Source organism: Synchiropus splendidus, chromosome 17 (assembly GCF_027744825.2).
Source record: "Synchiropus splendidus isolate RoL2022-P1 chromosome 17, RoL_Sspl_1.0, whole genome shotgun sequence".
Lineage (NCBI taxonomy): Eukaryota > Metazoa > Chordata > Actinopteri > Syngnathiformes > Callionymidae > Synchiropus > Synchiropus splendidus.
In genome coordinates, this window is record NC_071350.1 from 13,452,738 (window position 1) to 13,470,966 (window position 18,229).

The 18,229-nt window shown below is 52.8% G+C and overlaps 2 protein-coding genes across 4 annotated transcripts; one reads left to right on the forward strand and one right to left on the reverse strand.

The window, feature by feature from the left end:
• The first annotated feature begins 87 nt into the window (after window positions 1–87).
• Window positions 88–13,537, forward strand: myo7ab (myosin VIIAb). Of its 2 annotated transcripts, XM_053846403.1 has the most exons (48): window positions 88–376; window positions 1,653–1,715; window positions 1,779–1,892; window positions 1,955–2,107; window positions 2,245–2,429; window positions 2,553–2,674; window positions 2,740–2,882; window positions 2,949–3,062; window positions 3,136–3,289; window positions 3,364–3,440; window positions 3,510–3,629; window positions 3,827–3,969; window positions 4,118–4,328; window positions 4,388–4,523; window positions 4,664–4,770; window positions 5,284–5,325; window positions 5,513–5,650; window positions 5,718–5,969; window positions 6,088–6,182; window positions 6,274–6,358; window positions 6,428–6,646; window positions 7,039–7,356; window positions 7,418–7,627; window positions 7,705–7,881; window positions 7,961–8,050; window positions 8,107–8,234; window positions 8,318–8,444; window positions 8,517–8,636; window positions 8,704–8,877; window positions 8,949–9,176; window positions 9,308–9,478; window positions 9,557–9,674; window positions 9,807–9,933; window positions 10,041–10,210; window positions 10,277–10,467; window positions 10,586–10,710; window positions 10,774–10,931; window positions 11,029–11,182; window positions 11,248–11,403; window positions 11,470–11,575; window positions 11,648–11,761; window positions 11,836–11,923; window positions 11,991–12,097; window positions 12,154–12,339; window positions 12,428–12,544; window positions 12,608–12,691; window positions 12,784–12,903; window positions 12,976–13,537. In XM_053846403.1, exons 2-48 carry the CDS (start codon window positions 1,698–1,700, stop codon window positions 13,066–13,068), a joined length of 6,585 nt encoding a protein of 2,194 aa, XP_053702378.1. In that variant the 5' UTR covers window positions 88–376; window positions 1,653–1,697; the 3' UTR covers window positions 13,069–13,537. The 2 variants fall into 2 exon arrangements, with proteins under 2 accessions (XP_053702378.1, XP_053702379.1); XM_053846404.1 differs by lacking the exon at window positions 5,284–5,325.
• On the reverse strand, window positions 128–17,937 carry LOC128748026 (glycerophosphodiester phosphodiesterase domain-containing protein 5-like). 2 transcript variants are annotated; one of them, XM_053846407.1, is made up of 16 exons: window positions 17,838–17,937; window positions 16,737–16,923; window positions 16,546–16,649; window positions 16,397–16,490; window positions 16,247–16,306; window positions 16,073–16,171; window positions 15,843–15,936; window positions 15,583–15,728; window positions 15,444–15,526; window positions 15,145–15,295; window positions 14,864–15,088; window positions 14,644–14,801; window positions 14,426–14,573; window positions 14,281–14,363; window positions 14,076–14,210; window positions 128–637 (listed from the first exon to the last, which is right to left on the reverse strand). In XM_053846407.1, exons 2-15 carry the CDS (start codon window positions 16,902–16,904, stop codon window positions 14,084–14,086), a joined length of 1,740 nt encoding a protein of 579 aa, XP_053702382.1. In that variant the 5' UTR covers window positions 16,905–16,923; window positions 17,838–17,937; the 3' UTR covers window positions 128–637; window positions 14,076–14,083. The 2 variants fall into 2 exon arrangements, with proteins under 2 accessions (XP_053702382.1, XP_053702383.1); XM_053846408.1 differs by lacking the exons at window positions 128–637; window positions 14,076–14,210; window positions 14,281–14,363 and adding an exon at window positions 13,057–14,049.
• Window positions 17,938–18,229: the final 292 nt, after the last annotated feature.

Genomic DNA, 18,229 nt, shown 5'->3' on the forward strand with positions numbered 1-18,229 from the left:
CACTGATGTGTCCAGGTGAGTCAGGGTGCTGCCCAGGTCTGTGTCCAGAACCTGAGGCTTTAATGTGAGGATCAGATTAAGATGGAAGGACTCGCAACATGGTCACATGACCCGCCCAGCTCCACCCCTGCTGCTAATCAGGATCAGCAGCCACGAATGAGGCTCGCCGACTCCGCTGAGGCCTGTCACTGATTCGGACCTACTAACAGAACCAGGTGTAGCGGCAGGTGACAGAAGAACCAGAACCAGGGACCAGATCTTTCGGCATTTGTGGACAGAACCAGCTCCTGAGTTCACGAGCGTCTCTGTTTGGATCTTCTCAGGTGAATGGATCGAATCATCATATTTGAACCAAGAAGAAAAGTCTTATGTAGAGGTGAGTGAGACGGGTCGGGTCTGTTCCACTCTTCCGATTCAGTCCAGGAGCTGCCGCCGGGGCCTCGGTACCGTGGCTTCAGCTTTAGTCAAAAGCCTCTTACGGCCCATGATCCAGAATTTACAGGGGATGTCATGTGGGTGCCGCTTAAAACCTCTAGGCCCAGCCTGGTTTAGTGTCCAGACAAGGGCTGGTCCAGACTTCAGAGCCGTCAGAAGAAATTCAGGCGGAGAGTCGAGACGGCAGACTGCGTGGCCGACCCTGTAGACAGCAGGGGAAGCACAGCAGAGAACATCCAGTCAACAGCTATGATTGACAGCTCAATTTTGACGTTGAACTTAGACCAACAAATCTTGGACGATCACATTAATCCAGATTACAACTGTCTCCATGCGAAGGAATGTTCCACGTTGGTTGTCGACCCAATATTCACTGCAGACAGGATTATAATCTCACTGAGTGTCAGTGGATGACCACGAGGCCGAGCTGAGGTAAACAGCTGCTGACAAACATCTGATGGTCCTGAGCTGAGGGGAAGTTGATCTGGTAACACTGGAGGATGCTTTCAACCTCTATCATCTGTTAACAGGGAAGAGAGGAGAGATCTTCTACCTGTCTGTCTGTGTAGGTGTGTGCTTCCTTTGCCACTCTCTTTCCAACAAACTACAAAGATGGTGGCACACTGCAACAGGAAGTAAATGTGTGTCGGATGTTTCTCAGGTCACATGATCACCTTTGTTGTTGATTGTAGCCATAAGCACAGCGATGCTAAGAAGCTATATGTTCATACATCTGACACAAGATGTTGACTCAGTTTCTCATCTGGACTGCGGCCACTTAACATTCTGGGTTCAAGTTCCATTGTGGTCATGTGACCTGAGTCATCAGCATGTGCTCGGACGGCTGGATAATCTTCTTACTGTCACACTAATGGGCCATTAATGCCCCCCTCTGTCTTGCTGAAACGGCTTCCTCAGAGTGTTCGATTGTGTCTCACGTGACGTCACCTGGATGTGAGCTGTCTCAACAGCAAATTGAATTTCTTGCTAACAACCAAAGCAGAGCTCCACACCAACCTGATGACACCTGTTTACTGTCACTGCGTGAGGGTCAGAGAAGCATCTTCGCTGTCAGAATGGAAACAGGGGAATGAAAATGATTCAGCAGCTTCGTTGCTGTTCCTTACACGTGGGATTATCCTCAGGAATGTCACTAAGCCTGCTGCAACACACTTGCATCTGAAACAAGGTTTCTTAGTGCGCCTGTTGTGTTTCAGAACCACCTCTGGACCTCTGATGTGGAGTCTTCCTGCCCCTGAACCATGGTCATTCTGCAGCAGGTGGGTCACAGTCTCCTGTGCGAGAACAAGAGATTCGGCAGTGACCAGGTCTTCTCTCCTCAGGGGGACCATGTGTGGCTGGACCTCAAGACGGGTCGTGAGTTCGACGTCCCGGTGGGAGCTGTGGTCAAGCTGTGCGAGTCGGGACAGATCCAGGTTCTGGATGATGAAGGAACAGTGAGTTCGCTCTGCTCCTCAGTGTTCATGAGTGTGAGGGCTAACACCTCTCTCTGGCGCAGGAACACTGGATCTCTCCTCAGAACGCCACCAACATCAAGCCCATGCACCCGACCTCCATCCACGGCGTGGAGGACATGATCCGCCTCGGAGACCTGAATGAAGCTGGGATCCTGAGGAACCTGCTGATCCGCTACAATGAGTGTGTCATCTATGTGAGTACAAGTGAACCAGAGTATGGAGAACCGGGCTCTCACAGAGGTCAGGTTGGAACTGTCAGAACAGTCAGAGAACCATCAGAACCTGACAAGGAGGTCCTGGTTCTGACCCATGGATCTCTCCGGCCCTGCAGACCTACACCGGCTCCATCCTGGTGGCAGTGAACCCGTACCAGCTGTTGCCCATCTACACGGCCGAACAGATACGTCTCTACACCAACAAGAAAATCGGGGAGATGCCGCCGCACATCTTCGCCATCGCCGACAACTGCTACTTCAACATGCAGCGCAACAACAAGGACCAGTGCTGCATCATCAGGTGATTGTCCCAAAGAGGAGAAATTTGCCAGAGAGGACTCTTTTGAATTTAATACTCGGATGTAACCTTGAGGAATTAAAAATGTCTGTGTGTTTGTACACATGCGTGTGCGCACTGCTCCAGTGGGGAGTCCGGTGCCGGGAAGACGGAGAGCACCAAGTTGATCCTACAGTTCTTGGCGGCCATCAGTGGTCAGCACTCGTGGATCGAGCAGCAGGTCCTGGAGGCCACGCCCATTCTGGAGGGTCAGTCAGCAGCACCAGGAGACCAGCGCAGACAGAAGCTAATCGTGTGACCTCTCCTGCCTCAGCGTTCGGGAACGCCAAGACCATCAGGAACGACAACTCCAGTCGCTTCGGCAAGTACATCGACATCCACTTCAACAAGCGCGGCGCCATCGAGGGCGCCAAGATCGAGCAGTACCTGCTGGAGAAGTCGCGCGTCTGCCGGCAGGTGAGCCATCTCTCCTGGGGACAAACAGGGTTTGGTTCCCCGGATTCACCTGCGCATCTGTCACAGGCCCCGGACGAGAGGAACTACCACATCTTCTACTGCATGCTGCAGGGAATGGCCCCTGAGATGAAGTCCAAACTGGGCCTGGGTCTGGCCCAAGACTATGCCTACCTGACCATGGTCAGCCCACAACCATAATGTGCCACATGTCCTTCATCAACCGTTGCTCACACTTGTGTGCCCGGCTCTGCAGGGGAGCTGCACGGAGTGCGACGGCCGTGACGACCTGCTCGACTACTCCAGCATCCTGTCGGCCATGAAGGTCCTGATGTTCACCGAGACAGAGAACTGGGAGATCTCCAAGCTGCTGGCCGCCATCCTGCACATGGGCAACCTGCGCTACGAGGGTGAGCCCAGCTGTTTTCAGACAGACAGGAGGCTTGGGTCAAACACCTGAGGTAACAAGTTTCATGCTTTTCAGCTCGAACGTATGACAATTTGGACGCGTGTGTGGTGGTGAGGTCACCTGACTTGCTGACAGCTGCAACACTCATGGAGGTGTGTCTCTGTCTTTATATATATATATATGTGTGTGTGTCCCTCCTCACTGTTGGTGGCCGTGTGCAGGTGGAGTCCAAAGACGTGTGCGGGTGTCTGACCACGAGGACTCTCATCACCAGAGGGGAGAGTGTGGTGACCCCCCTCAGTGTGGAACAAGGTCTGGACGTCAGAGACGCCTTTGTCAAGGTAACAGTTCACCCAACAGAAGGCACATGTCCACGTTTACACCACTTTAAATTAAGTTTCTCAACATTGGAAACACATTGATTTGTGATTCACAATCTTGACTGGGCGCCCTCTAGAAGAAATAGTCGGTGAACATCAGATCATTTGAGGTGCCACCTTCTCTCGGTGGGGACCTGAACTTAGTCCTGGTCCGGCAGGGGATCTACGGGCGGCTTTTCGTCTGGATCGTGGACAAGATCAACGCTGCCATCTTTCGCCCGCCGAGCTGCGAGAGCAACACTGTGCGCCGGTCCATTGGTCTGCTGGACATCTTCGGCTTTGAGAACTTCATCGTGAACAGGTTTGGTTCAGTCGGTGCTGTGCTAATTGGAGTGGTGATGTTGCTGAGTAAGCTGATGATGATGCAGAAGAATGTTGAGGGAGATGGCGATGGCTTGAAGATGATGGTCAGAATGAAGCATGTTGGCTCATGAACTTGGTCTCTGCAGCTTCGAGCAGCTCTGCATCAACTTTGCCAACGAGCACCTGCAGCAGTTCTTCGTGCGTCACGTCTTCAAGCTGGAGCAGGAAGAGTACAACCTGGAGGACATCAGCTGGCAGCACATCGAGTTCACCGACAACCAGGATGCTCTGGACATGATCGCCAACAAGCCCATGAACATCATCTCACTCATCGACGAGGAGAGCAAGTTCCCGAAGGTGGAGTCACTCCCGCAACCTGCCAGCGGCACAGTTGTTGACACAAACTGTCTCTGCAGGGCACCGACGCCACCATGCTCTACAAGCTCAACTCACAGCACAAGCTCAACTCCAACTACATCCCTCCCAAAAACAGCTACCAGACACAGTTTGGGATCCAGCACTTTGCCGGTGTGGTCCACTACGAGACCAGAGGTGGGCTCTGAGTGTGAAGCTTCATCCTGGAGAGCTGATGTAGAGCTGCCATTCATGATAAGAAAACTGAAACATCTCGACAGGTTCTTCGGGCTCCACGTGTGGGGATAATGTCTCATGATCTTTGCGTCCTCCCACAGGCTTCCTGGAGAAGAACCGTGACAGTCTTCACACTGACATCATCCAGCTGGTCCACTCGTCCAAGAACAAGTTCATCAAGCAGATCTTCCAGGCTGATGTGGCCATGGTGAGTCCTCCTCCCTTGGTGGATCCTCAGGTCCTCACTCTTCAGCTGCTTGTCAGATCTAGGAGATCTCAGGAGATGTAGTCTCTGCCAGGTCTGGAAAAACACAATGTATTTGTACCTCTTCGGTTTTCATGGCAAGAGTAACAGATCTCCAGCCTCCAATCTTCTGATGAAGATCCACAGACCAGCGTGAGAACCTGATCCTGGATTATTGTGTCAATCCTGTTTAAACGATCTGCTCTGACGTCTGCTGCTCTCTGACACTTCCACCTGCAACTCTGGAAGCTTCTAGAGGGCAGGAACCCAAAGTCAGGAGAGTTCCTCAGAGTGAGGCAGCTTCAGGGGACCTCCACACATTTAGTCAGATCAGGGTGAAGCGTGGAGAGGAAGTAACAGTGAGAAGTGTCAAGAGAAGATCTGGCCAGCTCCTGAGATGTTTCCTCTCTCTTTCACACACTAACTCTCCTCTTCTGTCCTCTCTGTTTCTCTTCTGCTCTCAACCTCTGACCTCAGTTTCTGTGCGGCTACCAGCAGCCCAGCACTCCAGCACCCAAGGTAATCTCATCTGTCTACGTCCTGCTCCTCTCTCCTCTGTGTGTTCTCCTCAGTCACGGACCAGAGGTCCACAGTCGACGGTTGTTGGACTTATATTAGTGTCTGGCCCAGACTCAGCCTTGGTTCTGATGGACCCCCACTACCATGGCAGTCGCTCACGTAGTACTGTTTCTGACTCTGTGTCCAGGGAGTAGAGACGAGGAAGCGCTCTCCAACTCTCAGCAGTCAGTTCAAACGCTCTCTGGAGATGTTGATGAGGACCCTGAGTGTGTGTCAGCCCTTCTTCGTGCGCTGCATCAAACCCAACGAGTTCAAGAGACCCATGGTGAGAGTTTGTGCAGGACTGGAGCACAGTATCCAGTTGTGGTACTGATTCTTCTGTGCTGTGACAGTTGTTCGACAGAGAACTGTGCGTCCGGCAGCTGCGGTATTCCGGCATGATGGAAACTATTAGGATCAGACGCGCCGGCTACCCCATCCGCTACACCTTTGCCGAGTTCGTGGAGCGGTACCGGGTCTTGTTGCCGGGAGTCAAACCTGCGCATGTTCAGGACGACCTGCGGGGGACGTGTGAGCAGATCGTCCGCGCCAGACTGGGTCAACACGACGACTGGCAGATCGGAAAGACAAAGATTTTCCTGAAGGTTGATCCTGCTTCTCCTCTTGATCTGATGTTCCTCTTGTTTCTCTCTCTTCCTGGGAGGACAGTACTCCAGGTCAGAGGTCACCGCTTAGGCTCAGATCGGCTCTGTTTTCCAACAGGACCATCACGACATGCGGCTGGAGATTGAGAGAGACAAGTCCATCACTGACAAGGTCATTCTCATCCAAAAGGCCGTCCGGGGCCACAAAGAGAGGTAAGACCTGGAGCAGAACATGGACCTGGTTCTGACCAGGACCGTTTGAGCAGATCTTTCATCAACTGGCTGACTATCTGTCTCTCATCAGAACCCACTTCCTGAGACTCCGCAGCTCTGTCACCTTTATCCAGAAGCTGTGGCGAGGCTACCTCTGCAGGAGGAACTACCAGACGGTGAGCCTGAAGTTCTCACCCTGACCTGGGAAGTTGCCCCCTCACCTTCTGTCCATCTCTGTCCTTCAGATGATCGCTGGCTTTCTGCGCCTGCAGGCCGTATACAGGTCCAGGAAGTATTACCGGAGCTACCGGAGCACTCGCCTGCGCGTGACTCTGATCCAGGCCCGGTGCCGAGGTTTTCTGGTGAGGCAGACGTTCTGGAAGCGTCTGCACGCTGTGTTGACCCTGCAAGCGTTCACCAGAGGGATGATCGCGCGGCGCCTCTGCCAGCGTCTGCGCTCCGAGGTAAAGACTCCCTATGTTTACTTCTGCTACGTGACCTTGGTTATGCCTCCGGAGCGGCCGGAGTACTGGTGCTGAAGCTACACCAGGTTCTTGAGGACGGAACATAGATGTGGCTTTGGTGCTCTGTTAAGTCCAGCTGTGTCGACCTCTTACTTGCTAACACGCTGGCACTCGCCTTCAACGATGCTAATGCTGCTAACTCATGTTGCTAAATCTGCCAACACTGCTTATGGTGCTAACTTTGTTTATGTTGCTCATCCACTGTCATAAACAGCAAATAAATAAACATCTTTGAAAAAGCATTGAATCTCTGTCTGTCATTGGGTGAGCTGGAGAGCAGATGATGTTGTGGTGTTACAGAGTAACGTGATGGCCTGTCGTCTGTCTCATAGCTGGAGCGTCGGCGGGAGGCAGAGAACCAGCGTCTGGCTGAGGAGGAGCGACTGCGGAACCAGATGACAGCCCGGCGGGCCAAAGCCGAGGCTGACAGGAAGCACCAGGAGCGCCTGGTGTTACTGGCCCAGCAGAAGGAGGAGAGAGAGCGCGAGGAGAGGGAGGAGGCACGCAGGAAGAAAGAGCTGCTGGAGCAGATGGAGCGTGAGAAGGAGCAGCCGGTGGACCACTCAGACATGGTGGACCGCATGTTTGGGTTCCTCGGGAACTCTGGGCCGCTCCCCAACCAGGACGGGCGAGGGCCTTCTGGATTTGAGGTTTGTGATGTGGAAGCCGGCGTAGTCAGTCCAGATGGACACGTGTGGTTTCTCCTCACAGGACCTGGAGAATGTGTCCCAGGCAGACGGGGAGGAGGAGGAGGAGGCGAGCGAGGCGCCGCCGCTGCCTGACGATGAAGACGAGGATTTGTCAGACTACAAGTTCTCCAAGTTTGCGGCCGCGTACTTCCAGGGGGTTTCCACCCACACTTACATCCGAAGAGCTCTCAAGCAACCGCTGCTGTTTCATGAGGATGAAGGAGATCAACTGGTGGGCCATTTGGATCTCTGGTCTTGGGACCGCCTCTCATGACATGTTTAATCACCCAAGCAATGTTCATCCTGCAGGCAGCGCTTGCGGTCTGGATCACCATCCTGAGGTTCATGGGCGACCTTCCTGAGCCCAAGTGTGCCTTGCTCATCAATGACGGCAGCGAGAAAATTCCAGTGATGACCAAAATCTACGAGACGCTCGGGAAGAGGAGCTACAGAAGGGAGCTGCAGGAGTTGCAGGGGGAGGAGGAGGTAGGGGGAGGCGGGTTCGCCTTCGAGTCCTCTTGATGTTCTGGTGAGTTCTCACGAGTCCTCCTCTGGTTCCCCACAGATCAGCTCCACAGAGACTCAGAAGAGGAACAGTGTCCGACACAAGCTGGTGTCTCTGACCCTGAAGAGGAAGTCAAAGATCACAGAGGAGGTGAGTGCAGGTTCAGTGCCAGGAGGTCTGTGGGGAACTGATGATGTCATCACCAGGTGACTCGGCGACTGACGGAGGGCGACTACAGTCTGCAGGGGAACAGCATGCTGGAGGACCGACCCACCTCCAACCTGGAAAAGCTGCACTTCATCATCGGGAACGGCATCTTGAGGCCCGCACTCAGGTGACACATACCGTCTGGGATAACACAACTGGACCTCACAGAAGGTTTATGAGCTCAGTGCTGTCCTCTGTTGTTGACGTCAGGGACGAGGTCTACTGTCAGATCTGCAAGCAGCTGACCCAAAACCCCTCGAAGAGCAGCCACGCCCGTGGATGGATCCTGCTGTCGTTGTGTGTAGGCTGCTTCGCCCCCTCCGAGAAGTTTGTCAAAGTGAGTCCTGCCGACCCCCAACTGAGTGACGACGTCACGAGTTAGTCTTGGACTTACTGCATCTCTCCTCAGTACCTGCGGACATTCCTGATCAACGGGCCACCAGGCTACGCTCCCTACTGCGAGGAGCGGCTCCGACGCACCTTTGTCAACCGAACCAGGACACAGCCGCCGTCCTGGCTGGAACTGCAGGTATCACACAGTGACCGAGTCTTTCCTCTTGAGATCGAGTCACCATTGAAGTCTCTGTGTCCCTCAGGCCACAAAGTCCAAAAAGCCCATCATGCTGCCAGTGACCTTCATGGATGGGACCACCAAGACTCTCCTGGCTGACTCGGCAACAACATCTAGTGAACTTTGCAATGCTCTGGCCGACAAGATCAACCTGCGTGACCGCTTTGGTTTCTCACTCTACATTGCCCTGTTCGACAAGGTGTGTTCTCTCTCTTCATCGTACTGGGTCAAGGCACAGCTGTGTCACATGACTTCTCTGTCTCTGGTCAGGTGTCATCTCTGGGCAGCGGCAGCGACCATGTGATGGACGCTGTGTCGCAGTGCGAGCAGTATGCCAAAGAGCAGGGAGCACAGGAGCGCAACGCCCCCTGGAGGTTGTTCTTCAGGAAGGAGATCTTCACTCCCTGGCACAACCCTGCCGACGACCATGTGGCAACCAATCTTATCTACCAGCAGATTGTCAGGGGGGTCAAGTTCGGGGAGTACCGCTGTGAGAGGGTGAGACCACCTCCAAGGGATTAAGTTAGTGGCCTAGGAGTGTAGACCATCGGTCCACGGTTGGGACTGTGACGAGGTGGGCTCTCTCGGCGGGTCCAACATCTAACCTGCTTTCTTGTGTCCCCCACTAGGAGGAGGACCTGGCAGAACTGGCATCACAGCAATACTACGTGGACTACGGTTCTGAGATCCTGCAGGACCGATTGCTCAGTCTGATCTCGTCCTATATCCCTGACCGGGAGATCAACTCCACCAAGACCCCAGAGAAGTGGGCCCAGCTCATCACCAGCACCAACAAGAAGGTCCTGAATATTTAGAGCGAACAGCGACGCCCACAGCTATCTGAATCACCACTGACAGACCTGTCTCTTATGTTCCAGGCAGTCCACTTGAAGAGGAGGGCCACTGTGCAGAAGGTGAAGGAGGACGTGGTGGCCTTCGCTCGGCTCAAGTGGCCTCTGCTCTTCTCGCGCTTCTACGAGGCCTTCAAGTTCTCCGGTGAGTCGAGTGTGTGGGGGAGTTATGGAAGTAACCGGGGATGGAGGTAAAGGATGAGGAGAAGCAGCTGTTGAAATCTGGTAATCTGTGACCAAACCAAGGATATTGAAAGACGATTTTCCTCCGTGGCAGGTCCGAGTCTTCCCAAGAATGACGTGATCGTGGCAGTGAATTGGACCGGCGTGTACTTTGTGGACGAGCAGGAGCAGGTTCTGCTGGAGCTCTCCTTCCCTGAGATCGTCGCTGTGTCCAGCAGCAGGTGAGCGGGTATCAACCTTCTGTGCGCATACAGGCCATTACATTATGACCACCACTAAGGGTGAGTATAAGACCTTAATGTCTAATTCTGACCTTGGGTTGGCCCAGAGGAGGAAAGCTTCAGGGCCAGAGTTTCACACTGGCGACCATCAAAGGAGATGAGTACACTTTCACGTCCAACAACGCTGAGGACATCCGAGACCTGGTGGTCTCCTTCCTTGAAGGTCTTAGGAAGAGGTCCAAATATGTTGTGGGTCTGCTGGACTGCCCGAATCCTGGTGAGTTTCCGTCACCTTTCTTTGTCTGTAATGCTGGGTCTGCTGATCAGAACCTATGACCTGCAGTCGGAGCTGCGTCCAACTTCCTGAGCTTCTCCAAGGGTGACCTGATCATCCTGGACGAGCACAACGGCGAGCACGTCCTGACCTCTGGCTGGGCCCATGGGGTCAATGACCGGACCAAGCAGCGAGGAGACTTCCCCGCGGACTGCGTCTATGTTCTGCCCTCGGTCAGCAGACCACCCTACGACATTGTGGTGAGTCCAGAGCAGGCTTAATCTGAGTTCAGTTGATTTTGGCGGTGTAGATCCGGTCTGGACCAGGACCACAGGTGCCGCACTATTCTGACTCTCCTGCTTTTCTCTCCCGGGCCAGGCATTGGTGACCATGACCCCAGACCAAAGGAGGGAGTCCATCAGTCAGTCTCAAATGAACCTCTGTGAGAAGGAAGACCGGGGCAAGGCCTACACCCTGGAAGAGTTCTCATACGACCACTTCAGGTTCTGTCCTTTCAATATCTAGCACGGGCATTTGTTTCTGTCACTGACCAGCTTTTTCTGCAGACCTCCTCCCAAGAGCACCCTGAGCCGGGTCATGATCTCCAAAGCCCGTGGAAAGGAACATCTGTGGAGCTGCAGCAGAGAACCGCTCAAGCAACCGCTGCTAAAGAAGGTTCTGGCCCACGAGGAGCTGGCCCAGGAGGCCTGTGTGGCTTTCATGGATATCCTTTTGGAGTATTGGAGACATTGGAAACACGAAGTGGGTCAACTTGAACTCAGTGTTGATGTTAGTGAGGGAGACCTTGACGTCCGTATCACCAGTTATGAAGTACATGGGAGACTACCCATCCAAGAGAGCCCGCTCAGTCAATGAGCTGACAGACCAGATCTTTGAGGGCGCGCTGAAGGCTGAACCCTTGAAGGACGAGATCTACTGTCAGATCCTCAAACAGCTGACGGACAACCATATCAAGTTTGTTGGACAAAGCACTGTGGATTTAGTTGGCACAACGTAACACTATCTGCGTGTGTTTGCAGGTCCAGTGAGGAGAAGGGCTGGGAGCTGCTGTGGCTCTGCTCGGGTCTCTTCCCTCCCAGTAATGTGCTGCTGCCTCACGTGCAGAAGTTCCTGCAGGTCAAGAAGCTGTTCCCTCTCGCCGCTGACTGCATGCAACGACTGCAGAAGAGCCTCAGGTGAGACGTCCGCACGCTCACTCAGTCACTCACTCACTCACTTGCTGTGTCGCTGATTCTGGGCAGGAACGGCTCCAGGAAGTACCCCCCTCACCTGGTGGAGGTGGAGGCCATCCAGCACAAGACCACACAGATCTTCCACAAAGTCTATTTCCCGGATGATTCAGATGAGGTCAGTGTCGATTGCATTTCTGCGGCGACAGCCTCATTGTCTGGTTTCAATCTGGTTCTGCTGTGTTGGCAGGTCTTCGAGGTGGAATCCAGCACCAAAGCCAAAGATTTCTGTCACAACATCTCTGGTCGCTTGCTGCTCAAGTCATCTGAGGGCTTCAGTCTCTTCGTCAAGATCACAGACAAGGTGAGGCCGCAAGCCTGGTATCTGGCCCAATATTAGCATTAGCTCCATGTGATGTGTCGCACTTGTACTCAAAGGTCATTAGTGTTCCGGATGGGGACTTCTTCTTTGACTTTGTGCGTCACCTGACTGACTGGATCAAGAAAGCTCGGCAGGTCAAAGAGGGTAAGAGACCGAACGTTCTGGGGGTGCCAGCTCCAGATCTGCCGCTGACCCTCTGGTTTACCTGCAGGTGTGCTGCCCTCGCTGACCTACCAGGTGTTCTTCATGAAAAAACTCTGGACCAACACAGCACCTGGGAAGGACTCAATGGCAGACTCCATCTTCCACTATTATCAGGTGAGCGAACTGGTCCAGACTGGTCACGTGACCAGCTGACTCCCTTCTGGGTGCAGGAACTCCCCAAATATCTGCGTGGCTACCACAAGTGCAGCAGGGAGGAGGTCTACCAGCTAGGGGCACTCATCTACCGCGTGAAGTTCGAGGAGGACAAGTCCCACTTTCAGAACATCCCCAAGATCCTGAAGGACCTGGTACCTCAGGATCAGATGCGACACCTGGCGCCCGATGACTGGAAGAGGGTGAGGGTGATCATGTGGTCAAGAGCAGATCAGGGGTCTTGAATGTGAGAGGCGGTAGAGTGTTCTCTTATCCCGGTCTCTTCTGCAGTCCATCATGTCCCTGTACAACAAGCACGCCGGGAAGAACCGCGAAGACGCCAAACTCTCCTTCCTGAAGATCATCTACAAGTGGCCCACGTTTGGATCTGCCTTCTTTGAGGTTAAGGTAATGACCCAGGACCCCCTCTCCACTTGAGATCTGATCCTGATCCAGTTGATTTGTCCACAGCAAACCACAGACCCAAACTACCCAGAGACTCTGCTGATCGCCATCAACAAGCACGGCGTGAGCCTGATCGAGCCCAAGACGAAGGTGAGCCCTCTGACCTGGTCCAACTTCAGATCCAGAGTTTACGCTCTGGATTGTTTTGCGAGTTGCTGTCACACTCTGATTTGGTGCCACAGGAGATCCTTACCACACACCCCTTCACCAAGATATCCAACTGGAGCAGCGGGAACTCATACTTCCACATCACCATCGGGAACCTGGTCCGAGGATCCAAGCTGCTGTGCGAGACCTCACTGGTGAGTCTCAGTCCAGCACCAGGATTCAGCAGAGTTTGTGGTGCCGACCTCCAGACCTCTCTCTCCCTCCAGGGCTACAAGATGGACGACTTGCTGACATCCTACATCAGCCAGATGTTGACCACGATGACCAAACAGCGAGCGTCGCGCGGCAACAGCAAGTGATGAGCGGCCACCCTGAACTCACCTGGTGCCTTCACTGAGCTGTCTACTGTTGCTGTAACTCGACACTTGAAAAACTTGTTCATGAGCACTCAAGAGGGCGCTCAAGTGGACATCTCTGGACTCTAGAGGGCAGTCTTGCGGAGATTTCCGCTGCTGCCTTTCTCAGATCAACTCGACGTTGATGACTTTGTGATTTAGTTTCTGTTGAAATGTTAGTTAACAAACACAAGCGTTGAATCTTTCACGGCTTGTTGACTCACATGTCACGAGGCAGTCAAAACCACCACAAGTGGGAACATACAGATTAACTTCCTGTCTCTATGCAAACATCTCAATTCAGCGCCCCCTGGTGGTGGCTGTCAGCCATGGTGTTGCCTATGAACAAAGTTTCAAATTGTCGTTTTAATGGATGAAAACCAATTCTTGTTGAAAGCATTGAACACCTTCAAGCCTCCCAGTGACCCCACCAGTCACTCTGGGTCTCATTCACTCAAGGAACCACAATGTTTGCCGGCTGCAACACTGGACTGAGGATCACAGGGTTCTCTGAATGCACTAAGACTCTACTGAAGGGGCTGTGGAGGTTGAGCTGCACGTCCACCACTGAATCACGTTCAACTGACAGTGAAGCTCAACGCACCTTCCTGAGCTTGTGAGTGCATGGTCTCGATCCTGGCGTGTTCCTGACCACAAGGGGCTCTGGAGCCTTCACTTCCTGGTGTGATGTCACGTCTTGCTCGAGCAAAAATATATGTTTTACAAAAATCTGTGTGATCATGTGACTGAGTCCGAGAGGATCTGGGTCAACCGGGTCTTGATTGGTCCAGACATCTGTGATCAAATATCTCAAAATCGCAGAACGCCGTCTTGGTTCTTTATTTGGTTTGTTTCTGTTGCCATGGAAACAGCATCCATCCCAAAGGGGGCGCTGCTGCTCTCCAGAACATCAGAGTAACTTCTCTGAATGTCAGCGTGACCAGTCTGAGAAAGAAGAAAGTCCTGGTTACCATAGTGATCATCTCTGTGTTTGCGTGTGTCCACCATCATCCAGGTTGGACTCAGGCTCCGGTCTGGACCAATGGTAGGTTCCAATGTTCAGAATGCTGCCATTCATTGAGTCCTGCTCTCGCGTGTGTCGCCTCCTGCAAGAGGACACGCCCACATTGACTCAACGCTTCATGTTTGATCATAAATATGTGCCCTGCCACTTACCGCTGCCAGAGGAAGATTAAGATGATGAGTATCAGCGACACCAAGTCAGTACCAACCCACAACGCCCGGAATTCAGCTGGACTCTGGAGGACAGTGGGCATACGGCTGTGGGTGGCGGCTGTCTGGCAGACAGGAAATGACTCACCATGAGGAACAGCGGGCGCTTCAGCGTGTGGAGCAGATGAGGAGCATTAGTGGTGACGGAATGAACGCCCGAACACCATGCCAGCGAGTAGATCCACGGCTCGCTGACCACGTACAAGTTGGTGGAGACATTCAGGGCTGAATAGTTGCTGCAGACAAGGTCAAAGCTCACACAGAGCCTGGGAGACACACTGAGTACCAGTCGTGGTGGCACCACACCTGACCAGCGACGCTGACATGTGACGGTAGTGCAGGTTGAGTCTGACAATGTTGTTCTCCTGGATCTGTTCTGGCGACAGCAGAGAACCAGTAGTCTGCTGCAGGTCTGGGTCCATCTGCTGGACCAGCGGACGCAGGTGTGAGGGGAGCCACAGCACCTGCAGACACCTGCATGGTCAACACTTCAAGAGTTCCAAGTGGGTGAAGAGTCCTCACTGACCTGCGCCGACGGGATGGATGACTGGATTTGGATCACCTCCAAAATCTGGTGGATCCATGAGTCTCTGTATGGGTGACCTTTGGGTGGCCGGTAGAGGTCAAAGATAACCAGCTGACCCGTACGAGCGGCCAGCTGCAGAAAGTCCAGCAGGCTGCAGACAGACTGGTTGGCCACCTCAACACGCTCGCTTGAGCCCAGTGATCCGACTGAGCCAAACGGGTCGTCCTGCGAATACAGATGGCGGTCATGTGACGGCAGTTAACTGGGGTCAGCACACTCACGTTCAAGAACCAGCTTCCAGCGTCCAGATTCTGAAGCTCTTCCCAGGTGAAGTCTGCAGCCTCGCTGTTGGTTCGGTCGGGAAACACCTGCTGGACATTTGTCGTTCGACGCAGTGTCTGGTCGTGCATGAGGAAGGGGACTCCGTCCCAACTGAGACCAGAACCGAAAGAGCAGGAGGTTTGATAACATGTTCATAAGTAAAAGATGAACAAATTAAGTATTGTTCGTATTGTGATGTTAGATGGTTTAGATGACACATGATGGCTGGACGAAGGAGATCGGATGACGGATGTTTCACCTGATGGTCACGTCCGTTTCCAGACCATCACTTCCTGTTTCCACCGCTTTTTGGAATGACATCATTGTGTTTTCTGGTGCCAGCTGATGAACACGCACAATTAATAAAACACCAACTGGTGTTGTTCAACCTGACTCACCATAGGCGCCCCACGGTGGCCGAACAGCGCCGGCGGAGGAGGGAGTGTGGCCCTGTCTCTGAGGCATGGGGAGTGAAAAGCCAGGGGCAGCAGGTAGAGGGCGCTCAGGAGCGTCAGGTACACGCTCAGTATCGCAGCGCGTCTGGCTGAAACACATAGGAACGGTTGTGGTGACATCTGCAGGTCAGCTTGGACACTACACCCTTATTTTGGACGAACATGAGTGTACAATCCTGGTTGCAGCACGCTAGTGACGTCACCTGGAGTTCTGAGGCAGAAGAAGTACAAGGCAACCGGCCAGGCCAGTGACGTCATCAGGAGGACTCCGGACACATGCAGGAACGGCGCCGTGATCTGGTGAAAAAGGACAAACTAGCTCAAAGAAACACGGCAGCAAGTAACCTACGCAACAGGAAGTGATTCAGTTTACTATTAAAGAGTTTTTTTCAAAGGTCAACGACTGGTCATGTGACCATTCGTCTTGTTATACCTGAAAGGACAGTAACAGCGTTGTCCACTCTTGACTCCACAGTGCAGACAGAACAGCAGTGGCCACAACAGAGAAGAGCAGCGTCACCAGGAGCCCGACCTGGAGGAGATACAGAGTAGATCACAACACCACAACACAGCATGGGGCAAGAGAGAGCGTGAATGTGTGTGAGACCTTGTGACTCCAGTGCAGGAAGAGTTTCTGACGCTCTACAAGCAAACAGACAGCCAGCAGCTGCAAGCAAGTGCACACACACACACACACAGAGGTTAAACACAACAGTGTGCTGTGATTTTTGAGTCTCGGACCAGTGAGACGACTCACCACCAGCATGCTCATGTAGATGAAGAGTCCAACTGCGATGGCCAGCAGCAGCAGAGACCAACTGAACCAGAAGCCCATGTGCCCGAAGTTGAACCTGGACAAGCACTTCTGTTCAACCAGAGAGGACACACTCACCCACACACACTCACCAATCAAAGTCATTGTAGTCATTCTTGGCTTGACCCCAGAAGAAGACAAACACCAGCGAGAAGAAGAAGGTGATGAGGAGGAGGATGAAGCTCACTGCTTCCACCTGAGACACACAATAAAAACGGACCTGAAGAGTCTATGTAGTGAAGTGGAAAGGAGGATGGTCTGTCCAGTCGCCACCACAGCTGACCTGGCTGCAGCAGTGGACACTCCTGTCCTGGGAGAAACTCGTCTCTCCCCTCCGCCTGCAACTGTACAGAGCAGACAGACAGAAGACCAGCGATAGGCCTCGGAGGCGCCGCAGCAGCTCAGCGGAACGACCCTTCTCGACCTCCGGTCTGAGCCGCCTGGTGTCCATGGGTCAGTCCCACTACATTCTGGAGGAGGACACACAGGAACAAGCTGTTACAAGCACACACACAATGTCATTCCACCGCACTCTCAGTTGTGTTTGTGCATGTTGGGTTCATATCTTTTCCGGGACCAAAGGGCACTCAGTCCAGTTCAGCCATCTACCATCAAACTGCACTCTGCTGACATACTACCTGGTCATAAACAGGCACTAGTGTGACTCAGGGTCAACATTTGAAGTTCATCGTCAAACGCACCCTGAGAGTGGGGCTGTTGAAACGGTTTAATATCGATTTTTTTAATATTTCTATAAATTTACGCACAGTATTTTTAACCGATTCAAACATTCCATATGCCGCTGATTCATAATAAACATAAACATGCGGCGCGTCACTCACGAGCTGTTGACCAATCAAATTATCGAAGACAGAAAGCGCTCCACCAATGACAGGTTAACTATTTTGTCAGACCCTCTCCTATTGGTCAAGCCGACCTCAATCACCCGGAAGTAGGACGAGGGAGCAAAATAGAGTCATTGAAAGCATCTTGTCGAATAAACAAAACGGTTATACGATGTGGATGTGTGTAGGACGATCCGAATTCGGTTTTGAAATCCCATCCGGACGCGTTTAGTAACTCTCAAAAAAAACCGACGTGTCCGGTAAAAAAAAAAAGACGTCTGAACTTACCCCGAACTTTCCGTCAACAGTTCCAAGTATAATATCATTTTCATAAAATTCTGGATTGACGTCATCTCGCTTTAATCTGCATGTCATTTAAAGACAAACCGAATAAAATGCTCTGAAAAACAGTTACATACAATCAGAACAGCAGTTCTACCGCCCTCTTATAAGAGTTTGGACCCGTCCAACAGGAAAGTACCGAGAGGTCCGGTGGATATTTCAAGCCCTCAGCTGTGGCACCAGGCAAACAAACCTACTTCCAGGTGGGCTCTCGGTCGTCCCGGACTCGAACTCTCCTTCCGTTACTTTGCGAACCTGGCAGGGCTGCGTGCAGGGCGAGCAGGGCCGTGGGCCGCCCCTAACCGCTGGCCCCCTCCTCCCCCCGCCACAAACTCAAGTCGAGATCTGAGCCAAAGACTGTCGTGTAGCGTAGCCGAATTTGAACAATATATAAACTCGGAATAACAATGTGAAAGTAAAGTGGAGAACATCAACTTAAATCAATTGAACTAGTTGTTCATGGGCCGCATCTTGACCCCTCCAGATTTGACCAGATGTTCAATGTCAGGCAGGAGCTTAATCTGAATTTGTTCGTGTGGGATGTTTGGGCTGGACAGGCATGAAGGAGGAAGAACACTTTATAAAAGTC